The sequence below is a fragment of the Xenia sp. Carnegie-2017 genome, unplaced genomic scaffold (assembly GCF_021976095.1).
Source record: "Xenia sp. Carnegie-2017 unplaced genomic scaffold, XeniaSp_v1 HiC_scaffold_12, whole genome shotgun sequence".
NCBI classification, from domain to species: Eukaryota; Metazoa; Cnidaria; class Anthozoa; order Malacalcyonacea; family Xeniidae; genus Xenia; species Xenia sp. Carnegie-2017.
In genome coordinates this window covers 129,495-152,011 of record NW_025813425.1, presented here as the reverse complement: position 1 = coordinate 152,011, position 22,517 = coordinate 129,495, and the positions used below count along the sequence as shown (strand labels likewise).

Here is a 22,517-nt window from a genome sequence, read left to right as displayed (position 1 = left end):
ATATTCATCTACAAAGTCTCCTTATCTACTTTTCATCCAAACAATACACTAAGAACTTTCTACCTGTCTTCCTTCGCATATTTGCTTCATGTAACACATTATGGAATTTCCTATTAAATTTTTTTCCCAACACTTCATTTTCACCATGTAGCAATATTTTTTTTCAACAATGTGCATTCCATAATTTTATTCGCAGATAAACCAAACAGTAAAACTGCATTTGAGCAACTAAAATGTGAACTAGTTAGGAATGAATACATTTGTTAAAAAAAAGATGGCATTGTAGCTGGCTCACGCAGTCAATTAAGAACAATTATCAGCTAATTTCAGTTGTTTGTAATTTTACATGAACTAGTCAAAGTCATAAATAATAACAATCTAAATACATTTCTATTTTTTTTGTCTATAGTTCTCTTATGCTATTTCAAAACAACACTCTACTTAATTGTCAAATATTCCACGTAAATGACAGGTTGAAATACAATATAGTTAAAAACAATTTTCATTATCTTGGAAAAATTGTCTTATTCGGGATCTATGTAAAGATTACTTGAGAACTGTAATGTGCAGCTAACTTTGACTTTATTCTAGTTAGTTTCAGGATTTAACTTGTATCATTCGAAGAAAATATTTTTTCAATAAGCACATTAGAGGTCTTCTTGGTTCTGATACTGAACTCAATAAAGGCCTTGTTTTTGAAACATTAATTAAACGTAAATAGTTTAAACATTAAAACAGGAAACATGTAAGCAATCATCAAACGTCCGGTTATCTGAACTAGCTAATAATTATCTTCTTGTGCACCACTTCCAAAAGTACAAAACTTTTCTGTCAAATATTCCATAGATTAATGGATTGGCAGCGTGTGATCCCAAAATTTGTACACAATAAGCAACTGAGTAGTTTACTGTGTTAGTTTCAGCAGAATAATGCAAATGCAACCAAGCTGTCATATGATAAATACAACCAACGGAAAAACAGAGAACCGTTATTGCACAAACGGAAAACGTTTTTAAATCCCGAGTATATCTTTGAGAACTTGAGTTGGAGGAGCATTGAAAATGAGACGGTGTCGCATTCGAGAATGCTCTTAGGGCTTTTCTTTGTTTAATCAATGCTCGAGCGATTATGGAGTAAGTTACAGTCATGAATATTATTGGGAAAATGTAGAAACAGGCAAAAAAAGGCAGCATTCCGTAAATGAAATAACGACGTCGAAGAAATTTAATGCACTCTAGATTAAGTAAAACTGTTGTAACCAAACCAATGATGTACGCTAAACCACAAACGATTTTTATCTTTCGTCGACTGAAGGAAGGTTTCAATGGATGAACTATTGCACGATAACGTAGAACTGAAATGATCAACATCATAGAAACTCCGCTTGTTTAAAAAATTAAAATACATATGCTCAAAATATTTATGCAGTTTGAAAAAAATGTGCCGATTTTGAGCTGCCCAAAGAAGATAGATAGCAGCGCGAATGCGTCACATATCGCAAGATGCAAGACAAGAAAGTAAAAATTTTTCTTTAGCAGAATCTTCTATTTTATTATTGAAGCGATCACATATTGCCAAATACATTTCCAACAATACCAAATACACATATTGCCACAACGAAAACCACAAAACCTTTCATTCTCAATGATTTTTCTGGCCAACCTGGAGTGCCCTCTTTTTATCAATTTCCCTGTTATAATGTGATGATAAACGGTGTTTTCAGTGTTTTCAGAGTAAATATTCAACACCGCATCGCACCATGCACAGCTGTGTTTAATGAGGGCACGTTCTTAAAACGATACGAATCCAAAACTAATCAAGTTTGCGTTGTTTTGTGGTTTGTGAAATCATAATTTGGTCTCTTAGACAAACTTTATTGGACTAAATTGTTCGACCATGTCAAGATATCATGAATCTTTTGTTTTATTATTGAAGCGATCACAAGGGTATTTCCAACAATACCAAATACACATATTGCCACAACGAAAACCACAAAACCTTTCATTCTCAATGATTTTTCTGGCCAACTTGGAGTGCCCTCTTTTTATCAATTTCCCTGTTATAATGTGATGATAAACGGTGTTTTCAGTGTTTTCAGAGTAAATATTCCACACCGCATCGCATCATGCACGGCTGTGTTTAGTGAGGTAGACTACTCCTCGGGTGTCAACGTCTGCTAAATGAATTTTTAAAACCAACCGATATTTATAATGTCAAGAAAGAGTGTACGTCATCTTCAAAGGAGAGAAATGCCGTTCATTCTTTCAGTTACACGTTATGGAGGCTGTTTTAATAGTTAACTAATCCCGTCCTCTGCCAACAAAAGAATTATGTTTTCAATTTATCCCTGTTTTGAGGATTGACAATGAGACGGTTTTGCATTGGAGAGTGCTCTTATGCCCGTTTCAAACGTCGCATTTTACATGCGCCGAATGCATTAAAGACAAAAGAAAATGAAATGAACTTCCTCATTATCTTTCGTTTTAATTGCATTCGGCACATGTAAAGTTTGACATTTGGAACGGGCCTAAGGGCTTTTCTTTGTTTGATTAGTGCTCGAGTGATTAAGGAGTAAGTTACAGTCACAGTATAGAAAAAACAGTACTCTTACTCCATTGTGCAACTTGGTGCTGTATATTGAATTAAATTACTGGGTGCGGCTAACCATCTTAATGCTCCTACTGGTCTAAAAAAGCAATTGACTAGATGGATTAGGCTTGTTTCTAACATCGCATTTTACATGAGCCGAATTCAATTAAAACAAAAGATAATGAGCAAGTTTGTCTCATTTTCTTTTGTCTTTAATGCTTTCGGCGCATGTAAAATGCGACGTTTGAAACGGGCCTTACTTTAAATTAATTATTACAGTAAATAAAAGCTGTTTGGAACCGCATGCGAAGCATATATCAACGTACAAATCACAAAAGGGTTCATATGAAATTCCCTCGTGAAACTCATGTTGTTTCTATGTGTTTTTTTGATAACAAAATATTTGTGGAAGAATTTTATGAAAGAGTGTTGTTCATATATAGCACGTCTGAAACCACAAAATAAACAGGATTCAATAAAAAACAGAAAATGTGCCAATACAAACAAAAAATATTCTTCATGCCTCATATCTTGGAATCCTGTGTCAATTATTTAGCCCTGTATCTGTATTCTTACAACATGCAATATTTTTTTTTAAAAGGATTTCACAATTTTATTTGCGTGCAGATACGTCTAACGTTGCAACTCAACTGTAAAAATGTGAAATGTAAATTCATGCATGCATTTGCCATGAAAAAGATGGCATTGTTACTTTGTCATTAAAATATATAATTAGCTCACTATCGCTATAGGTAATTTCTAAATGAACAAGTCTCAGTTTGTCAAAATTGAATATAAAGAAAATACAACATTTTCCTCTCAATATTTCTCTCTTGATAGCTCAAGAGAACACTAGTTGATTGTCGAATATTCCACGTGGATGTAAAGTTGAAATATAATCTATAGACAATTCTCATTATTTCTTGGAAACATTGTGTTATTCAAGATCTAGTATGCAAGTAAATTGCTTGAAAATTTGTATTTCGTGACTCATCATATTTTAGTCAGTTTCAGTTTCAACTTGTATCATTCGAAGCAGATATTTTTAAGTGTCTTTTTTGGTTCTGTAATTAAATTCATGAAAGGATATTTGTTAAAACATACAAATTTGTATGTTGTAACCATTATTACATAACTACTTCATTTAAATGCATGAAAATACATTACACCTCTCAAGAATAGTTAACGTGACGACACTGAAAACCATTTACAACACTTTTGCTGTAGCACCTGCCATAACCTGAATAACTGTTTTTTACTGTTACACAGTAAACGAATATTGTTCTTTATTACAGACATCTACTGTTAGAGATTTTACTTATCAATTTTAGCCTACAAGCATTTAATTCTTTCACCTTCATGTGAAAAACTCGACGAACGTTATGGTCAGACTTATATATTCTAAATGCTAAAGTCCTGCCTTCATTTAACTTTGATAAACTTAGACTTCCAATTAGCAGCAAGGTAAAAATAATCATTATTATTAATTTACTTTAAAAGAAAACTTTAAAATGCCATCTTTAAAGATTATTCGTTATTCAAATTTCTTGTTCACAATTATGTCAAATTATATGCAGTAGTACCCCAATAACTCGAACACTTATGAAAAATGAAAATAAAATTTTTTCGCTATATAAGGCCAATATAAAAGCATTATAGCAGTTTTACTATTCAATCGCAATCGTGAGCTACAACAAAGCAATGTAAGGATACTTTAAGTGTGATTAAACAGTCGATTAAACAGATTATCAGTCGATGAAAAATTAAAATACTTTGTGGTTCAGCGTACATCACGATCATTGGTTTGGTTGATCCTCATGCTCTTTATCTCACTTACGACTTGTTTACTTTTTATGCCTGTTTCTTTACTTTCCCAATAATATTCTTGACTGTCACTTACTACATAATCGCTCTAGCACTGATCAAACAAAGAAAAGCACTAAGAGCATTCTCTAATGCAACACAACCTCATCTACATGCAATCCTCTACCATATCAAGTTCTCAAAGATATACTTGGAGTTTGAAAACATTTTTTGTTTGTGCAATAATGGTTCTCTGTTTTTCAATTGGTCATATTTATTTATGACAGCGTTTTTGCATTAGTTTTATTCTGCAGAAAGTAACGAAGTAAATTTATTAATTGCTTATTGTGTAAGAATTCTGGCGTCGACCTCTGTCAATCCATCAATCTATACAGTATATAACCGACAGGTGCTGTACTTTTGGAATTGGTGCACTAGAAGAAAAATTTGAACCAACTCAGTTACAAAACGTTTGCCATTCTATCACTTGCATGTTTTTTGTTCTAGTAGTTTATGTATTTAAATTTCATATTGTTCCCAAACTAGAGACTTTTATGAATTTTGAAACAGCCATTTTCTTACCTCTTCAGTACTCTTCTTCACATATAAGGGTTATAAATTTTGTACAATTAATTTTAATTTTACTTTTGCTTTTTATTTGTGTGGGGAGATATCATTTAATATTGTATTTACTCCACAAAAAAGTACAGGCACGATATCAACGAATTATCACAACCTATCTATATATATGTGTTTATCTTTTTGTCCACTTTCCATCAGCTTTTTTAATTACTTTTCGTGTAATTTTCTCCTTTTGTCTCTATACCATGTATTTAAAATTTCCATTATATTGTGAATCATACCATCGAACAACCAACCACTTACCTTAATCTACTTTTATTTGTTTCAGTTTATATGTGTGCGTTTTTATTTGCTTTCATGTTTACTTGTTTATTTTTATGTCGAATTCAGTGAACTTTTCTTAACTTTTTTAAGCCTTCTTGTCTCTCACATTAGCTATGTGTAAACAATACTTATTGTATCCACTTTTCTGATTAATTATCGACAAGTTGTAGTGACGTACATAACGTGCGTATATTATTTATCTAGATTTATGTATATTACCATTAGAGGAAATTGCCAATCCTACTTTTACTAAAACGCGCTACTTAAACTTAACTTTACAATTACGTAAGTATACTTAAATTTCGAGTACTTTATCCGTCTCGTAATAACTGCGCCCAGTTAGAGAAAACTATAACAGCTTGCAAATAAATTGAACATAAGAGAATACTCACAAATAGTGTAAATAACTTCTTCGCTAATCGGTAAATATAATTCACAAAAAGGAAAGAGCGTTTCAGTTTATTTTCCTACAGTTGGACATAACGTTAAAACATAATACAACGCTAAAAAGTTACCACCGAGCTACCACAATCCATCTATGTTTGTGTTTTCCTTATTGCCTCTTTTCCACCTATTTTTTTGTTTAATTTACGTAAACTGTTGCTCCTTCTTGTACGTTTACTGTGTCTACAGTATGTATTAAAAAATTATGTAATTATACAGCTATACCGACCAATTGCCAACGAGTTACAAAGGACTTACTACAAAATACTTATATTTTGTTTCTTTTTTTTTGTTTCCTTTTCGTCTGCTTTTTGACACTACTATTTACTTTTTTTTCTAATTGATGCTTTTTTACTGTTTCTTTTCTGTGTGCACTGTGCACTTTCTCCTAGTGTGTACACTATCTATGTTTGTAAACATTTGTCATTTTATTAACTGTATAATTGACCAACCTGGGAAATAAAACGAGTCACCACAGCCTAACAACATTTCTGTCAAATTGTCTGTCAACTTTATGTCTAATATTGTACATTTTGTTCGGTTTTTGATTTATTTATTTTTTATTATTTTTTGAGCTCCCATTCTTGTGAGGAAAAACTATGTTTCTAACTAGCCGTTATTGCATTATCTCTTTTAAAGAATTACTGATAAGTTACAAAAAGAGTTATTGTAACCTACGAATAGTTGCGTTTACTTTTTTGACTATTTATCTGGCTGATTTTGTATTTTCTTTTACGTTCTATTAAGCCTAGTTCAGACGAGTAAAATAAGCATGAATGGCAAGACTATTGTTTCTATGACTCTACATTTTTATAAAGACAAGACATTGAGATTTTATTTAATTTTTTTGTTCTTCTTTAGTTCTTCTCTTGGCTTATGCTAGAATTTTTCCCTTATGCTTGCGTTTATGTCGATGCTAATGTCTCATGGTTCGTTGATTATCTTTTTCTATTTTTTATCTACGCTTTCCTGTATCCTTCTGTGCACTATGTTTGTCAAAAGTCTATCATTGGATCATTAATCAACTATCGTGTTTAATTTTGAATGACTTACTATGTCAACACAACATACACTTTTATGCTTATCTCTCCATTTACCTTTGTGTCAGCTTTTTAACTTATTTTTGTTTTGTTTCTTTTGCCTTTTTTTCCTGTCTTCTTGTTCTTTGCAACTTGTTACTGAAGATCTATTTGCATATTGAGAAATTACCAATGAGTTATCGAGTTATTATATCCTACTTTGTCTATTTTTTGTCTGCTTTTGTGTTTCATTTTGGGTACTTGAAATTTGTCTAATTTGGACTGTTATAAATTTTAGATTACTTTTGTTTCGTCTTTGATGTGTCTATAATTATTATTGTTTCCCTTTGTGTTTTTGATGTCTAAAATAGTTTTTTCCTTTTTTGTTGTTTCTATTAATATTTGAGCTTCTTTTTGTTTTCTTTAGATTCATAAATTTCTTGTTTCTCTTTTTATTTTTTTGTTTCTATAACATTTGTTTCTCTTTATATTTCAATATTTTCTTTTGAGGTTTTTGTTCCATTTTTTCTTTTGTCTCGAGTTTTTGTTTTTGTTTTCGGTTGAAAAGTTTGTCCCTGAGATTTTTTTATTTAATATTTCTGGTTTTTCTTTTCTTTGATTTCTTAAATTTGCCTTCTTTATTTCGAGCCTTCTTTTTTTATGTTCGATATTTTGAGCCTTTGTTTTGAATTTTGTTTCTTTTTCCCTGTTTTTAATTTTTTCTGGCTCTTTTGTTTTTGTCTATTTCTCGATTTTTGTTTTTTGTTTTATTTTTTCTTGTTTTTGTGTTTTCCCTGAGTTTCGGTTCAAAAATTTTCTCCTCTTGTTTTCATGATTTCTGAAATTTCTGAGCCTCTTATTTTTTGTTTCCTGATTTTTTGAGCTATTTTTTCACTTCAATGTTTATCTTCTGATTTTTTTTTTCCTCTTTTATTGAGCCTCTTATTTTTGACTTTGATGGTTCTGTTTGTCCCTGAGGTTTTGATTTTCATAATTTTTCCCTCTTTATTTTCTTTGTTTCTAAATTTCTCTCCTCTTGATGTTTTTTGATCTAAAATTTTTCCCTTCTGGATTTTTCTTGCCTTTCTACAATTTTTTGAGGTTTCTTGGTTTACATTGTTTTGACCTTTTGTTTTTGGTCTGTAAAATAGTTTTTTGTCCCTTTATGTTTTTTTCTAAAATACTTTTCCTCCCTCTTTTTTGTTTTCATGGTTTCTACAAATATTTCTGTTTCCTCTTGGTGTTTTCTTTGTTTCTACAAATATTTCTGTTTCCTCTTTGCTGTTTCTTTGTCTCTACAAATACTTTTGCTTCCTCTTTAGTGTGTTTTTCTGCCTACAAATACCTTTGCTTGCGTTTTGGTCTTTTTTTTGAAAACAAATATTTTTGTTTGCTCTTTAGTCTTTCCTTTGTGTCAACAAAATGCTATAGTAAAAAGTTTACTATAAAGTAATATGCAACGAGAAATTACTGACAAGTTACCATGTCTTAACCTACATACATTTATGTTGTCTTGAATATCTGTTAAACTCTGTAACTGTTTTGTATTTAAGGTCTACTCTAGCTTCTTTATCTGTTTTTTCCTAGTATAACGTAATGTTAGTTTTGAATTTATCATTACATCTAATGCACTGGTGAATTTTCGACGAATTTATAACAAGTAAAGACAAAGTCTGCAATTTAAATATTTTGTGCAACTTTTATGTCTACTTTTGAGTCTTCTTTGTATTTACCTTATGTTTCTATAAACTTACAAATGAATCACAACAACCTAAACTTAATTATGTTTAGTTATGAGTTGAGTTCTCTTCCTGCTTTTTGTGCTTACTTTTGTGTCTGACATACTCTTTTCGTGCTAATTCTTTTTTGTTTTCTTTGTGTCAAAATCCCTTTAGTATAAAACTTCTTTACGTATCGATTGTTTTAACAAACGACCACCTAGGTACCAAGGAGTTACTTCAATCTAACTATATTTTGTGTCGACTTATTTGTTGACCTTTGTATCAGTTTTTCTTTTCACAAATATTTTATATTATTTCTTACTTTTCCTTTCTCTGATTCTAAACCTTTGAGTTAGCGTCGTGTTTGTTTTGGATCTATTATTGTACCTACTGTACCAACAATTTTTACTGATAAGTTTTCAACCACAAACCACTTTTTTATTATTTTTGTATGCTTTCTTGATCCCTGTTTATTCAGCTCCAAACTTTTTTCGTCAGCATGTTTGTAACCAGTGCGTTCATTTCGAAACTATAGCCAATGCAATAACTGAATATTCTGGATACGAAAGAGCAAAATTTATTGAAATAAATGAAATTCCATTTCCATAGAACTTAAGTGCTTACAGTTGATAATAATTTACATGATTTTCGTGCTGTAGTAATTAGAATATAGTGCAGCTTATAGTGCAAATTAATAGCTGTTAGTTTGTTCTTCTTCCAAGATAAATTTGACCAAAAAAGGAGAACTTAAGATATTAACGTGTTACAATAGTTTTGATTCTGCATAACCACACGAAGGAGCTGTTTACATGATCCCAGCTAACCGGGATTCAACGAGGCGTGAGATGATTTTGAGTTATTGAAATGAGGCAAAACTTACAACCGTTTCTTAGGCGCCATATGTCATTTTAGTTGTAAAGGTTTTTTGAATTTACAAAGTCAGAGCAAAGAGAAATTGCTTGAATAAGTTTTTTGTTGTGAAGTATTTACTGTATTCATATGCCTAAATGATTTAATGCTTCGCTGAATCATGGCTACCCGAGCTCATGTAATCAGCTCTTGGAAACTGCCCAATAATGCACCAATCTTATAACTATTGTCTTATTCAACAATAATAAAAGAAAAACCATCCATGCAGTTAATATAGAAACACAAAATGAGAATTTGTTCGTACGTTTTAGATATGCATATACAATAAGGCAAGAAAGCAAATAAAACTACAGCTGAAAGAATCCAGATGAAACCAACCACAGCAAGTGCACAGGAAGAACGAACGAAGAAAGTGAATTTGACAAAGGAAGCAATAACTGGGATACAAACAGCGAGAGGTTTAGACAAAAGACTACCTCGAAGCAAAGCTGTGTTCATGTCAATAATGTCAAGGATATCATGTACAGGACTGTAAAAGATTCTGAACGAGGATTGCAAGCAAATTATAAACCATCAAAGCTAAGTAACAGCGACATCTACTAGAAAAAATATCTCAGTGGATATAAAAGACCATATCTAAGAATTTTAATGCCGTTTTCATTGGAGCAAGCATAACACAACAGACCAAATATTGTATAGAGCATCTTACGACCATACACAGTGGTTTCCTATAACTGATAATTTCCTCTATAAAGTGCTTACAGATATGCATTGCAGTTTGATAAAATCTGTGTTAAGAATGATTGTGTGTTTGATAAGTTCTTAATGTCGTAAAACATGGTATTCATATAGATGGAATTTCTAAACAATTCATTTCAAAATCCTGACGATAGTAAATGTTCTTCTAATTGCGTATATATTGCCTTTTGTACAGAAATCCGTTCTTAAATCCTTTCGAAGAAATCACCATGTAGATGGTTTGAAGTCCGATCCATTAACATTAAACAGAAAAATGTGTCGTCAACTTATTTAACAACGACAAGTGCTATTGAGAAATTTAATGACACTATAGCCACTAGAAGAAATTTTGACTATGTGCAACTGTGAAAGAACTTGCTGCACAAGAAAGATTTATAGCGATATTGTTTCCTTTATGCTGTAGGGTTAAGTGCATTAAATGTATTGCTGTTGCATAAACAGACTGAAGTTAAGTGTTAAAACATGTATGCTGTGTACACCTTTCTTTAAATACTTTTTTTATGATTTATTGCTCCTCTGTAATTTTTGTTCCAGACCTTTGCAGGTCTTTATTTTCTTGCATTAATTACTGCAAAAAAGGAATGGTACGTTGAAGTGGCCATCATCCTCAAACGAATTCTCTGGTCTCGTGAGAAGACACAACATTTCGAGGTTGAAAAGTAGAGGTTCAAACCTTGTCTGGAATAGAATGGATTTAGGCTATAAGATGACCTAAGAAATGGGAAAATAGTGCTCGTTAATAGTAAGAAAATGGAATTTCTATTACTGTGTTTTTAGAGAATGTAATGTGACACAGTATAATTTCTGAAAAACTCGCTCTCCGATAATGAAGAAGAAGGAGGAGAGCGAAGAAAAAAAGATAGGAATCCATGCAAAAAACCACTCTTAAAAAAACTAAGTCATTTGATCAAATTTTTTTATGTCTCTTTGCGATCAGGGAGTTATTTATTTAAATTTTGAAACTTAGGTAACTCAAGAGCAAACAGGACGCCCTAATATTCCCCTTCTTTCCTCCAGGCACTCGTTCCTCTGTTCGACTTTCTGTCGTCCACATCCGCCTCGTACACGTAAGTGTGTTAGCAGAGGGGCAAAACAAATATCTTGTGAGCTGGAGGTCAGTGATGGCCTCTTAAGCTAAGCGCTCAACATCGACAGCCATCACCTTTTTCCGTATTTGCTCATTTTTTTTCAGTTTGAAAGGAAAGAAAACGATTCAGTCTTGAGCCCGAGACGGTGCAATACTTATACCTAAAACTCTACCACTCTGTATTCAACAAGTTTAACACGAAAAATGAGAAAGAAAAGGACAAGATTTGAAACCGAAAGGTGTGATCACTGCACAGACAACTGAACCACTCCGCCAGACGAAACACATGCAAACAAGATAACATCATGTCAAGTGTATGATACAGAACAACATTGCCTTTTTTGTCTTACCACAGGTTTGCCCTATTCAGCTACACGCGCATATATCATAATATTTTAAATGTATTGCTTGATTAAAGATTCGTACTTAATGATTCGTCGGATAATTAAAGAAATATAAAAAGCTTGTTGCTACATCACCAGTCATAGTTTATCTGAGAGGATATCTATGTCTTCGATGATTGAGTTGCTGAACACCAATTGATCATAAAGCCTTATTATATGAAACCAAAGGTGAAGTTATTCACTGTTATTTTTGAGGTGTTGAACTAGCACTTTCTCTAGTGCTAAACTGACACCCACCAGTGGTGTTAAATAAAAGGTGTTATTATAACACCAATATTGGTGTTGATTTAACAACATATGACCTTAAACATATTGTAGCGTGTCAAATTTACACCTCAACACTTTAACACCTAATTAATAGTGCTGAAATAGCACCTTGCTCTGCCACAAAGGTGCTAAAGTAACACTGTTTTTTGGTGTTAAGTGGTTGGTGTTAAATTAACACCATTAGCAAGAGTTACAATAATTTATAAAGGGCGTTATTTCTGCACCACTCTCCTTGTAAAATCATGGGTGTCAAAATAACACTTATTTTAACTGTTTTTTTAACTTATTTTTATACTTATATCAAACTGCAGCTGTTTTCGTTCTGACACGGATAACAGAACAGTTGACTTATGCGTTCATTTAAACAGTTTAAAAACTTCGTAAAAAATAGCGGCAATACATATGTTATATTAACCAGAGCTGGATTAAGCATGGATTTTATAGGGGGAACCTTGGCTTTGTGAGTTCTTTAAAACCTAAAAGTAATAAGAAATACCGTTTTGGCACACCTAAATGTAACCGTGTTGACCAGAACATAGATGGGTGAGCACCCCTGTGCACCTGCCCCCCCCTATAAATCATTCACTGATAATAAGTACACAGGTTAAACAGTAAATAGAATAATTTATACCAAAGATAATCAGCTTTTAGAAAGGCCATAATATATACATTACGATAATGCATGAATATGCTGTGTTCAGGAAAGTAAAATTTATTCTACATCTATTTCATATCTATGGCAAATGTATTTTGTGTTACACCCAAATGGCTTTATCAAGTTAAATGGCAAATGTGAGGTTAACTCTTTAAAATATTTAATTTTAATTTCCTTCTGTTTTGACTGAGCAACTTCATAAGCCTGATAATGTTCAGAAAACCTGACAGTCTGTTTTCTTGAAACAACAAACATGGCATTTGCAACATTTTGGTTAATGATATAAATACCAATAACTTCCCAAAACTGGGGAAATTCAACATCATCATAACCAATGTGGACAGTAGCTCCTACTTTATATTTTGTTCCATTGATAGTAATCCATTTGGTACTAAAATTATAATAGGAAAAATATTAATATTATTTAGTTCACAGCAATTAATTGTGTACATAAACTTTACTGAAAAGCAAGTAAATAAAGAGCAATTTCAAGCAATTTCATCATTCACAATGAAGATATTTCAGTCACTCGACTAATTACATCAATCTGACTTACCTATACAATGGTGTTTGTCTGTTCACTTCAGGAGATTCTGTTCGAATGAGCCCACTCTCTTCAACATCACCAACATATAATGTTTTACCTTCAGAAAGACGAACATAAGTTTCTCTAATTACTGTAGCTGTAGCTTACATAAAAATAAAACCAACTCAGGATAATGGATGCACCATTGAGCTATAACTATATATTGTATCTGAATGAAAGAAATCATTAAGAAATGCACCTGGCCCAATTTCAGTGCCTTTGCAAATAAACGTGCTATTTCCACCTTCAGCAGACTGTAGGCGATAACAAACTCCTTCTTGGTGCCTCTTTGCCAACGAGTATGGTAGGTTTATAAAATTACCAATCACTATTGCCAACCTCTTAAAGTAATGGTGTTTTGCTTCGTAGCGCATGCACCAACTTCGCACAAGAGGCCCAAATCTGTTAATTGATACAGAATACAAGAAAGAATTGTAAATTAGTTTTGAAAACTGCAGGTTTTTGAAGCCACATGGTTTGTAATTGTAAATCAGAATTCTAAACTTACTGAAGTATTGCTCTTGGCATATGAACCATGTAGTGCATCTTTGGAATGATACTGCATTCTGGAAACAATTCTTTAAAATTTTGTAATAACTTTTGAATGAGTATTTGAAGATATGAAACTTGCTCTCTGCTCACAATTGGAGTAAAACTTATACGAACAATTTGAAGTAAGGTACAGAGTAACCCCCAGTGCTGATCATCTACTTCTATAAGGTCACCAATAAGAAATGGCAAATGTAAGCCAAGACACCACATCTGATTTGCTAATAGGACGGAAAAGCGTCACAAATTATCTTCCTGAGGGAACGTGTGCTTATTACTTCATTTTTAGGGATCCCCTGACCTTAGAATACCTTATGGTATCAAATAGTTACATACTGTATATAGATCTATATAGAATTTAAGGATTCTTAAAATAGTGGAAAGGACATTAATGTACCGTGCTGCTTTAAACTATTGTCTGATGAAAGAAGTCTTTGGGCTTGAATTGGAGCAGGTTTATTGGTATCATTATGATAACCAAAATCAAATGCCCGCATCCTTTTATTAAGGTCGTCTAGTTTGAAGTATCTCTTTTCAAAGATGAATTCTTTTAATAATTCTTTAACAATGTATTGTAGCACACCTTCCAGTATATCATGCATAGCATCTGGGGGGAGTCCTCCAATGACATGATAGTACTTTGAGTAGTTAAGTAAAGAAAACTGATTCAGGCCATAAGTTTTTGAAATGCTCTCCTTGGTCCAGTTTTGACACTGCTCATTGTAACCTTGCACTGTTCGCAAAACAAAGTCATCCTCATGAAACTAAACAAATAAGTTAAATTAAGTCACCCTAAGCACAAACAGTATCTACCACTGAAACCATTTAAATTAATTAAACCAACACATTGTCTGAAGTAAAGCACTTTTATATGAACTAAGTACTTTTTATTTTCAAAGTTTACATACTATGGAGAAAGCATAAACCATGCAATAGATGCAGTGGCAAGTGTCAATTAAGCATTACTGTAGCTACATTATATATACCATTTCAGTTATTTCTGTAGCATTTCCCATACAGACTCTGCATTTTCTGTAAGACTGTGATCCTTGCTTAAACCCACCAAGATATTGTGAACCAAGATTATCTCCAGATATAAATGCAATTGTTCCTGCAAAGCATCTTCGCTGATTATTTATTATAAACTCATAGCCACCAACCTAAAAAGTTAATTTATTCCTTAATTTATTAGAGTTCTTAAAAGAACAAAACATGAAAACATGCATCAACACTAGTCCAATACCTGTTCTAATTTTTGAAGGTCTCTAAGAAATGCTCTTAGCACAGGTTCCACACCATATATCTTGAGATGCTTACTAGACACTAGTCCAAGTAGTTGAATGGAATTGAGGTGAGACCGTGTTCAGGGCGATATTGCCCAATGTATAATAAAAAGCGGCTATATGAAATGCAAAAGGTAACCGGAAAATTTAATGAAATAGACATTTTAAACCTACAGTATGGGAATTACAAGCACATTAAATTAAATTATGGTACTAACCTAATTTATGTTTGTTAGCTCTTGATCCTAATGGGTTACAAACTTCTACTTCATCAAAATAAATAAGAAGTTGCAATGCCAAGGATCTTTACTGAATAGTGGGTGCTCTTTAAAGCCTTCACCATCACAATAATCAGACAAAAATCACTGTTGCAAAATGAGGATTTTCCACCTACACAAAATTGGATCGGATACTGTCATGTGCAGAACAAAGCTAAGGCAATGGTAATATTAAAATTTTCTATATTCAGCATTGTGTTCAATGGACAATTATATACATACATCACATGCACATGTAATCAACACAAACCTCGTTAAGAATTGACTCATCATTAAGAAGCTGTTGCAGACTTTCCAACAAGGGAATATAGTATGCATCATCTGTTTTTTCGACATCTCTCAATCTATTTCCTCTTCTTTTCTTTGTGTGGTATTTTCCAAGAACAATCTTTTGTGGTTCCTAAAAAGTGAAATATTGATTGTAAAATTTTGATTACTTTTTTTATAAATTTCTAAACCAATTTTACAACTTACCACAAGATTAAACTCCTTCTTGTAGTATTCATATTGGAGATACTCTTGGTCAATACCAGCAAAAGGATTTGAGATTGGGTTGTCTTCATCAAATAACTCATTCACCTCTGGTAGGTTGTTTAAGTCAATCCCAGCGTTTTAAGGCAGCTAGTTATACCAGAATTTAAAAGGTTAATGCTTGTTTGAGTAACCTTCGTAGCATTCTCAACGAAGGAATCAACAACAGTTTGAGGTACACGTCCTCTGTCTTTGAAATTTAACAAACATAAAGCATTCGCTCTAGATAAATTGTCCTGGTCAGCCATAATGTCAAACTCTTCTCCTGTTCAGGGTCTGTATTATCAATCTCATGATTTTGATTAGCATCGTCGTTTCCCTATCAGTATTCAACTCTGCGCTGTTCCTCGTATTGCGCACGATGTTATGTTTTCGAATAAGGTGATTTCTCAATGATAAAAATTTCTTAAACGTCCTGGCACAACCATCGATGCCACAAACAACATGAAAATTTGGTTCATCACGATGAACACGGCCAATATGTGTTATTAGTAATTGAAGAGAATCTGAAACGAATTCTAGGCAAATATTACATCGATATAGACGCTCCATGACATAATTCACTTCAAGAATACAATTCACTTCTGAAGAGAGTGCCGGCTCAACTCTGTTACCATATATGGTGTGAAATGTGATATTAGCGACTATATGCAAAAACGCGGTAAAATGCTTATAGCCAACTGTCACTGTCAAACTGTTTCATATTTCATTTCATGCTTTTCATCGTGATTTCACCTGTTTGTGCAGCGTTGTAAATTATATTTTATTGTGAACTAAACGTAAAAGTCAATATTACCAGGCTAACAGAGCCATTGGATTTAAGTTATTTGCTTTCGACGCTCTCCCTTCTTTTAAAAAGGTAAATACAAAGCTTTTTTGAATGTATTTTCTTATGAAATTTCTTGTGACACATATTTCTCCTCGTGCTTATATTTCATGTAGAAATTTTGTATTTGTGTTGTACAAATTTTATACGTTTAAGGTCGGATGGATTCCACGTTGCTTGATAATCTTAAGAAGGCAGGGGTAAAGGACAGTGTAATTTCTATTCTTGAAGATGAAGAGGTATGTGTATAAAATTAAATTTAGCACGAGTGCATGAATTTTTGCGTGTTGACGTTGTGACTAGACGACTTTTTGTTGCTTTTGTTAACACTGCTTGGTAAATATGGACTCCATACCGAAAAAACAATACTTGAATTTAGTGGGGAAAATTATTGAGGGAAATAAAATGTAAAGATAAAAAATGACTAAGTAATCTAAGACGTCAAGCATTATGAGTGAAAGTTCAACTGCTGTGGCTCCAAACTACATTAGACTATGAAGTAAAAATACCAAATCAATATTATTGCAGCATGCTAAGTTGATGTTCGAATAAATTACTTCATTTTTTTTACTCCGGTCTGCGGAATCCTGGCAAATGTTAAAGCCAATAAATTAAGCTGTTTTAGTAATTTAAAAAAGTTATTTGGAAAACGTTTTTAACAATGGCTTTGGATGATAGTTCTCACTCGGAAAGCGAGTTTTACTATGCCGACGAGCTTGGAAATATCGTGGAAAATGTTAGCGAAAATATAGCAGAAAACGTAAACATGGATGAAAGGGACGAAAGTTTTACGCATGAAATTCAAGATTACATTATGGCACAACGGCCATAACCGCTTGACAAGAAATAAATACGTTATTTACCGTTTATATTTCGGTCCGAATATTTTTTACATTTATTTCACGCGCGTTCTGATTGGTCAAAGCCCAATTCAAACATCAAATGGCTGTTCTTTTTTCGCTTGAAGCGAAAAAACAACTCGACCAGTATCCTCCTGTACGAACCTCTCGCTCAGTCATTAACATATATATATCTTTTTAATTTAATTTTGATTTTTTGTACTTGAATAGTTTGATTCAGCTGGTATTTTAAACAATACATCTGATGAGCTGTTGAAGGCATGTGGCATAAAAGGAGGGCAAGTTATACGAATCAAAAATGCATTGGCAACGATTAACAACTTGGACAAGTTTCTACTATTAAGAAATGTTCCATCCACCATTGAACCATCCACCCAGAAGATCGCTTTATCCACTAGTCATTCCTTTGCCATAAATGACAATGTCAGCAATTCTTCAGCGTCAATTGAAGAAGCTCATTTGTCAACAGGCACACCGTCACCTACAACATCCAGTACACCTCGACATACCATAGCATCTGAAAAGAGTGATCAACCTTCACCAAGCTTTGTACTTGTGGAAGAAAGGAAACCGAACAAGAACTGGATAAAAGATTTTAAACTTCCTATTTCTGTATGTTAAATAATATACCTCATAATAGGTCACATTCTGATGTTAAAATTTATCTTTTGTATTTTACAGTTTTCTCCAAGAGTGAATGAAGCACTGCAAGCAGGAAAACTTAATGGAAACCTTAGGGATGAGTTTACTAGGGACATTTGTTCTTCTATTAAAGCTCATACAATGTTTCCATCCAGAGAAGAAAAACAAAGAGTGGCGTCCATGATTGTAGAAAAATATACTTTTCTTGTCGATTCACTTGGAGCTGGTACAGTAAGTCATATTCATATTATTTAATGCATATGATAATCTTTAGAAGAAATCCTATAGCTTTGCTCGCTATCTCTTATAATGTACAGCATGAACTTTCTTCGTTACAGGGGTCATGGTTGAAAGCAATCACTAATCGATTCAAAAACATGCGTAGAAAGAAGACAAATTCAACAACAAGATCTGTTTGTGTGTCTCAAACTACACAAAAGCAGCCAGAAGCACAAATGAAAAGACGTAAGCTGTATGATGTTTATGATATGGATAATGGTGAGACTGCAGAAACGTGCGAAGAACATAAAAAAGCCATGGTAACCGAGATGACGAAAACAAACAAAAGATATAGACTAATTAAAGAGCTCATGGAGTTGACCTACCCTACCGGCGCCAACAATTTATAAATGAACCAAAAGTGTTGAATGAGCTACTGACTGAGTATCCAGCTCTTCAGCTTGTTTCAGAGGTAAGAATAAATATTTTTGAGCAGAACTATTGCATAGAACTATCCTCAAAATCATGGGGCAGCTAATTTTACCAGTTGTAGTTGACATCTTTGCAGTAAACTTGCTTTTTGTAACTTGTATTTTGCAACTGGAATAGGTAAAAGCAGAATTTGGTCGAATTTTGGCAGACCAAAATGCAGCCAGCAACATGGTTATCCATTACAATAATATGGTTCAAAATGTAATAAAATGGGCAGGCAATAGTGACAACAAACACATAAAAATATTGATGTCAGACATGGAGGCCATGCTGTTGCAAAAACCTAATAAGGAAGCTGGTATGTGTATTCAATTAAGTCTGTCCATTTACAGAGTTCCAGCGGTGGATTTATGGGAGGGGTGCACAGGGGTACTCACTTCTCTAAGCTCTCGTCAACAGCGTGGTGCATAGAGGGATAAAAAATGGCATTTTTCATGACTTTTAAGTTTTAATTAACGCTGAACATTTACTATTATTATATATAAAATATTTAGCGAATTTATTTGTTTCTAACATTCGGATTTTAGTTGCTCACAAAACCAAGCCCCCTAAAACTCTATGCTCGATCCACCACTGTAGAGTTTCATCTTAAAGCATGAGCACTTAAATCTACAATGGCAAAATGCGTATACTGTAAATATTAATCAGTTGGTTGTATATTTTGCAGATATAAGGAGTGCAGTTACAGCATTGATTATTCAGGTTGTGTTGAATGAAAAATCCACGGCAAATTGCTTAGTTTTCAAGATCTGCTGCGTAAGTAATAGATATCGAAACTATATAAAACTGCATGGATAAAATTTTATGTATGCTTTAATAAAATACAATTATATTACTGTCATGACATGACAATATTGTGTCTCACTTTCAATGACCTAATAATTCTAATTGTGTTTATGTTTATGCTGTTGTTTAGGAAGATGACTCTTTTGATGATGAAATAGCAAACACCACCTACCCACGACTAATTGGATCGGGAGAATTAGGGAGTCTGGACCCCCTTGTAATTGCTACCGAAGGGCAAATTTTTTTAGATCTGTCAAAAAAAAATATAGAAATTTCATTGTCTATAGTACTACTTCTAGGTACATTTTATGTACTTAATATGGAGTATACACCAAAGGCCTGTAACATTTATGCCCTTTTGGAAGTAGTTTTGATGGGTAAGCCCGCAAATGCAAAGAAAAGGGTTTCAGTTCAAAAGTTTGTGAAAAGTTTGGGGCTTGAGAGATTATAATATAGTAGTATTTCTAAGATGTTTTATATATTTAGTTATATATATATACATTTAACTTTACTTGTTTCATATATTGACTTGTTTATAGTATGTTTTATGTTTTGTATATATTTATATGTGTGAATACATGCATATAAATCATTTGATTTTTTTAAATATATTTAATGCTTAGCATTTTTGTGTCGCGTGTTTAACTGGCCTTACATAAAACAATAAGAAAAGGGGTTACAAAATAACACCGAATTTAAGTGTCATTTTGACACCGGACGTTAAGGGCTAAATTAGCACTTTAAAAAGTGCTATAATAACACCAAGAATAGGTGCTATTTTAGCACCAAACTCGGTGTTAATTTAACACCAGTAAGAAAATAACACCCGAAATGGTGTTATTCTGTACCTTTTAATTTAACACGACTTTTTAGTGTTAAATTAACACCTTAAAATTTACAGTGTTTGTAATACTTTTATATTCTCTTTTATTCCACTCGAAATCGTGACTGAGATATTTAGTCATGCTATTTTTAAAAAGATATAGGACTTTGCGTATGGAAGGAATCCATGGTCTTACGCGTGTTGTGAAGAATAGAACTAGTTCTTTAGTGTTAAAATTCACTTTCGGTTTGCGCAGAGAAATTAAGCAGGCTTCTGCGTCTTTGGTATAAATTGACCAATGTGATTATTCCCGTTCAAGTTGCTTAAATCACTTAGATTTGGTCAGTGATTTTAGCAACCTTCACCAATTGAAAGTTTTCTTAATTTAACGATAAGGTCAATTCGACCAACAGAAATAAAAATATTTCAAATACATGAAGTTAAAGCTGATCTGTATGAATGATCAAGTAAAGGTCCGTCGGTTTCCGTTTCGACTTTTGGTTGCTTGTTCAGACGATCCAATGATTTTTTTGATATTTATATTCTTTTAAATATTTAAACTCGTGTGAGAAGGCATTTTTGCCATCCAGTACATTTATCGATATATTTTTCGTATTTTTGTTCTTGTTTCCAAGTCTTTTTCAAATCTATGTAATTTGACTCGTCGGCTTCCTTTGATCATGTCGGATAAAAATTGAGCAAGTTCTAATTCCATCCGATTATATATATTGACGGATTGATTTTTTCAGTTCATTTTACGAATGCCTGTCCGACAAGCATATCGGTCGTGAATTAAATATGCATGATTATGGTTGTGGTAATTCAATCGCTCTTCTCCCAAGGTTTGCTTTTTGTCACAGCGCAAAATACATGTTGTCAACCTCGGTGCCAAAGACCTTTCCTTTTTTGGATATAGAAGCAACTGGAAATTAAACAGAGTGGAGTAGCATAAGGCGCAGTTGCCATGGAAACATTTTTGTTATTTTTTACAAACACAATATTGAAATACAAACATGGCATTAGTATATCGTTTTCCGTTGCACATTCTGATACACTGTAACTAAGCCGTCTTTCACCACAACGTTAAATTAAGCAAAACCACTGAACTAGAGTGATGTTTTTTAATAGTCAATATTCAATAGCAAACATGGCTTGTTTCGCATTTTTATCTTTTCACAATTAGTATATCAAAATAAATACAAAAAAACTTCCTACAATAATTTTGGTATTATTTACTGGTAGTGGTGGCAATATTATTTAGAGTTTAAATTTTTCTTTTTCAATCTCAAACTAGTTTGAAACAAATCAAATGGTTATCAATCCTGTATTAAGAGACAAATTCGAGTAGGGTATTGCATCAGGTGAACAGTAGCGTCATCAATAGTTTTGGATAGAAAGGAGAAGGTATGGTCATTTAGTTTATCGTTTTTGTTGGTGAAAAATTTCTATAACTAAGAGTCAACATCATCGGAGCGGTAATGCCATAAAGATTTCGCTTTACGTTGACGATAGAAAGAATATTCCCTCCCTCAAAAACATATTGGCAGTGCCATAAAATGCGACAGACTCTCTCTTCCTGTCAGTGCTATACAGTGCAAGTAATCCTCCACAAAAAAAATAGTGAAAGTGCGATAGAAAAGGAGGACTCTCTCCCTACACCACAACCCCCACCATTACAATTGATATATCTGACCTATATGAAAAATTTGCCTGACAAGTTTGATGCTATTGATGAAGCTCGTGCAGCTCGTATCCATATACAATAACGATTTTTAAAGGATTTAATCACATTTGGAACATCTTTATAATGTCTTGCTATAGTTCACAATTGCACTTGAACAGCAAATGCTTTCGCGTGTTGTCCTATATACGAAATGACTAGATGACTTCACCCCGGCTGACTTGAACAGTTTTTTGTTGCTCGAACTGTGCAAACCAAACGAGAAATGTCTTGTATTTCAAAGTATAGGATTGTGGATTAGGTCGTGTTGCATTGGAGATTGTTTCCAGCGCTTTTCTTTGTTTCATCAATGCTCGAGCGATTATGGAGTAAGTCACAGTCATGAGTATTATTGGAAAAATGTAGAAACACGCAAAATATATAGACAATTCGTAAAT

At 33.0% G+C, this 22,517-nt stretch overlaps 1 protein-coding gene and 2 long non-coding RNA genes across 7 annotated transcripts; 1 reads left to right on the top strand and 2 right to left on the bottom strand.

Annotated features, from left to right (window-relative positions):
• Positions 1 to 12,565: 12,565 nt before the first annotated feature.
• LOC124446617 lies at positions 12,566 to 14,314 on the bottom strand. Of its 5 annotated transcripts, none has more exons than XM_046997460.1 (5): positions 14,057 to 14,314; positions 13,619 to 13,880; positions 13,310 to 13,512; positions 13,081 to 13,213; positions 12,566 to 12,915 (listed from the first exon to the last, which is right to left on the bottom strand). In XM_046997460.1, exons 1-5 carry the CDS (start codon positions 14,259 to 14,261, stop codon positions 12,582 to 12,584), a joined length of 1,137 nt encoding a protein of 378 aa, XP_046853416.1. In that variant the 5' UTR covers positions 14,262 to 14,314; the 3' UTR covers positions 12,566 to 12,581. The 5 variants fall into 5 exon arrangements, with proteins under 5 accessions (XP_046853416.1, XP_046853425.1, XP_046853432.1 ...); XM_046997469.1 differs by having other exon boundaries at positions 13,081 to 13,207; XM_046997476.1 differs by having other exon boundaries at positions 13,081 to 13,168.
• A 1,000-nt stretch (positions 14,315 to 15,314) lies between these two features.
• On the bottom strand, positions 15,315 to 15,844 carry LOC124446581. Its single transcript, XR_006948483.1, has 3 exons — positions 15,695 to 15,844; positions 15,471 to 15,620; positions 15,315 to 15,332 (listed from the first exon to the last, which is right to left on the bottom strand). It is a non-coding gene; the product is annotated as an uncharacterized LOC124446581 (long non-coding RNA).
• A 2,845-nt stretch (positions 15,845 to 18,689) lies between these two features.
• Positions 18,690 to 20,171, top strand: LOC124446352. Its single transcript, XR_006948410.1, has 4 exons — positions 18,690 to 18,770; positions 18,908 to 19,088; positions 19,458 to 19,546; positions 19,707 to 20,171. It is a non-coding gene; the product is annotated as an uncharacterized LOC124446352 (long non-coding RNA).
• Positions 20,172 to 22,517: the final 2,346 nt, after the last annotated feature.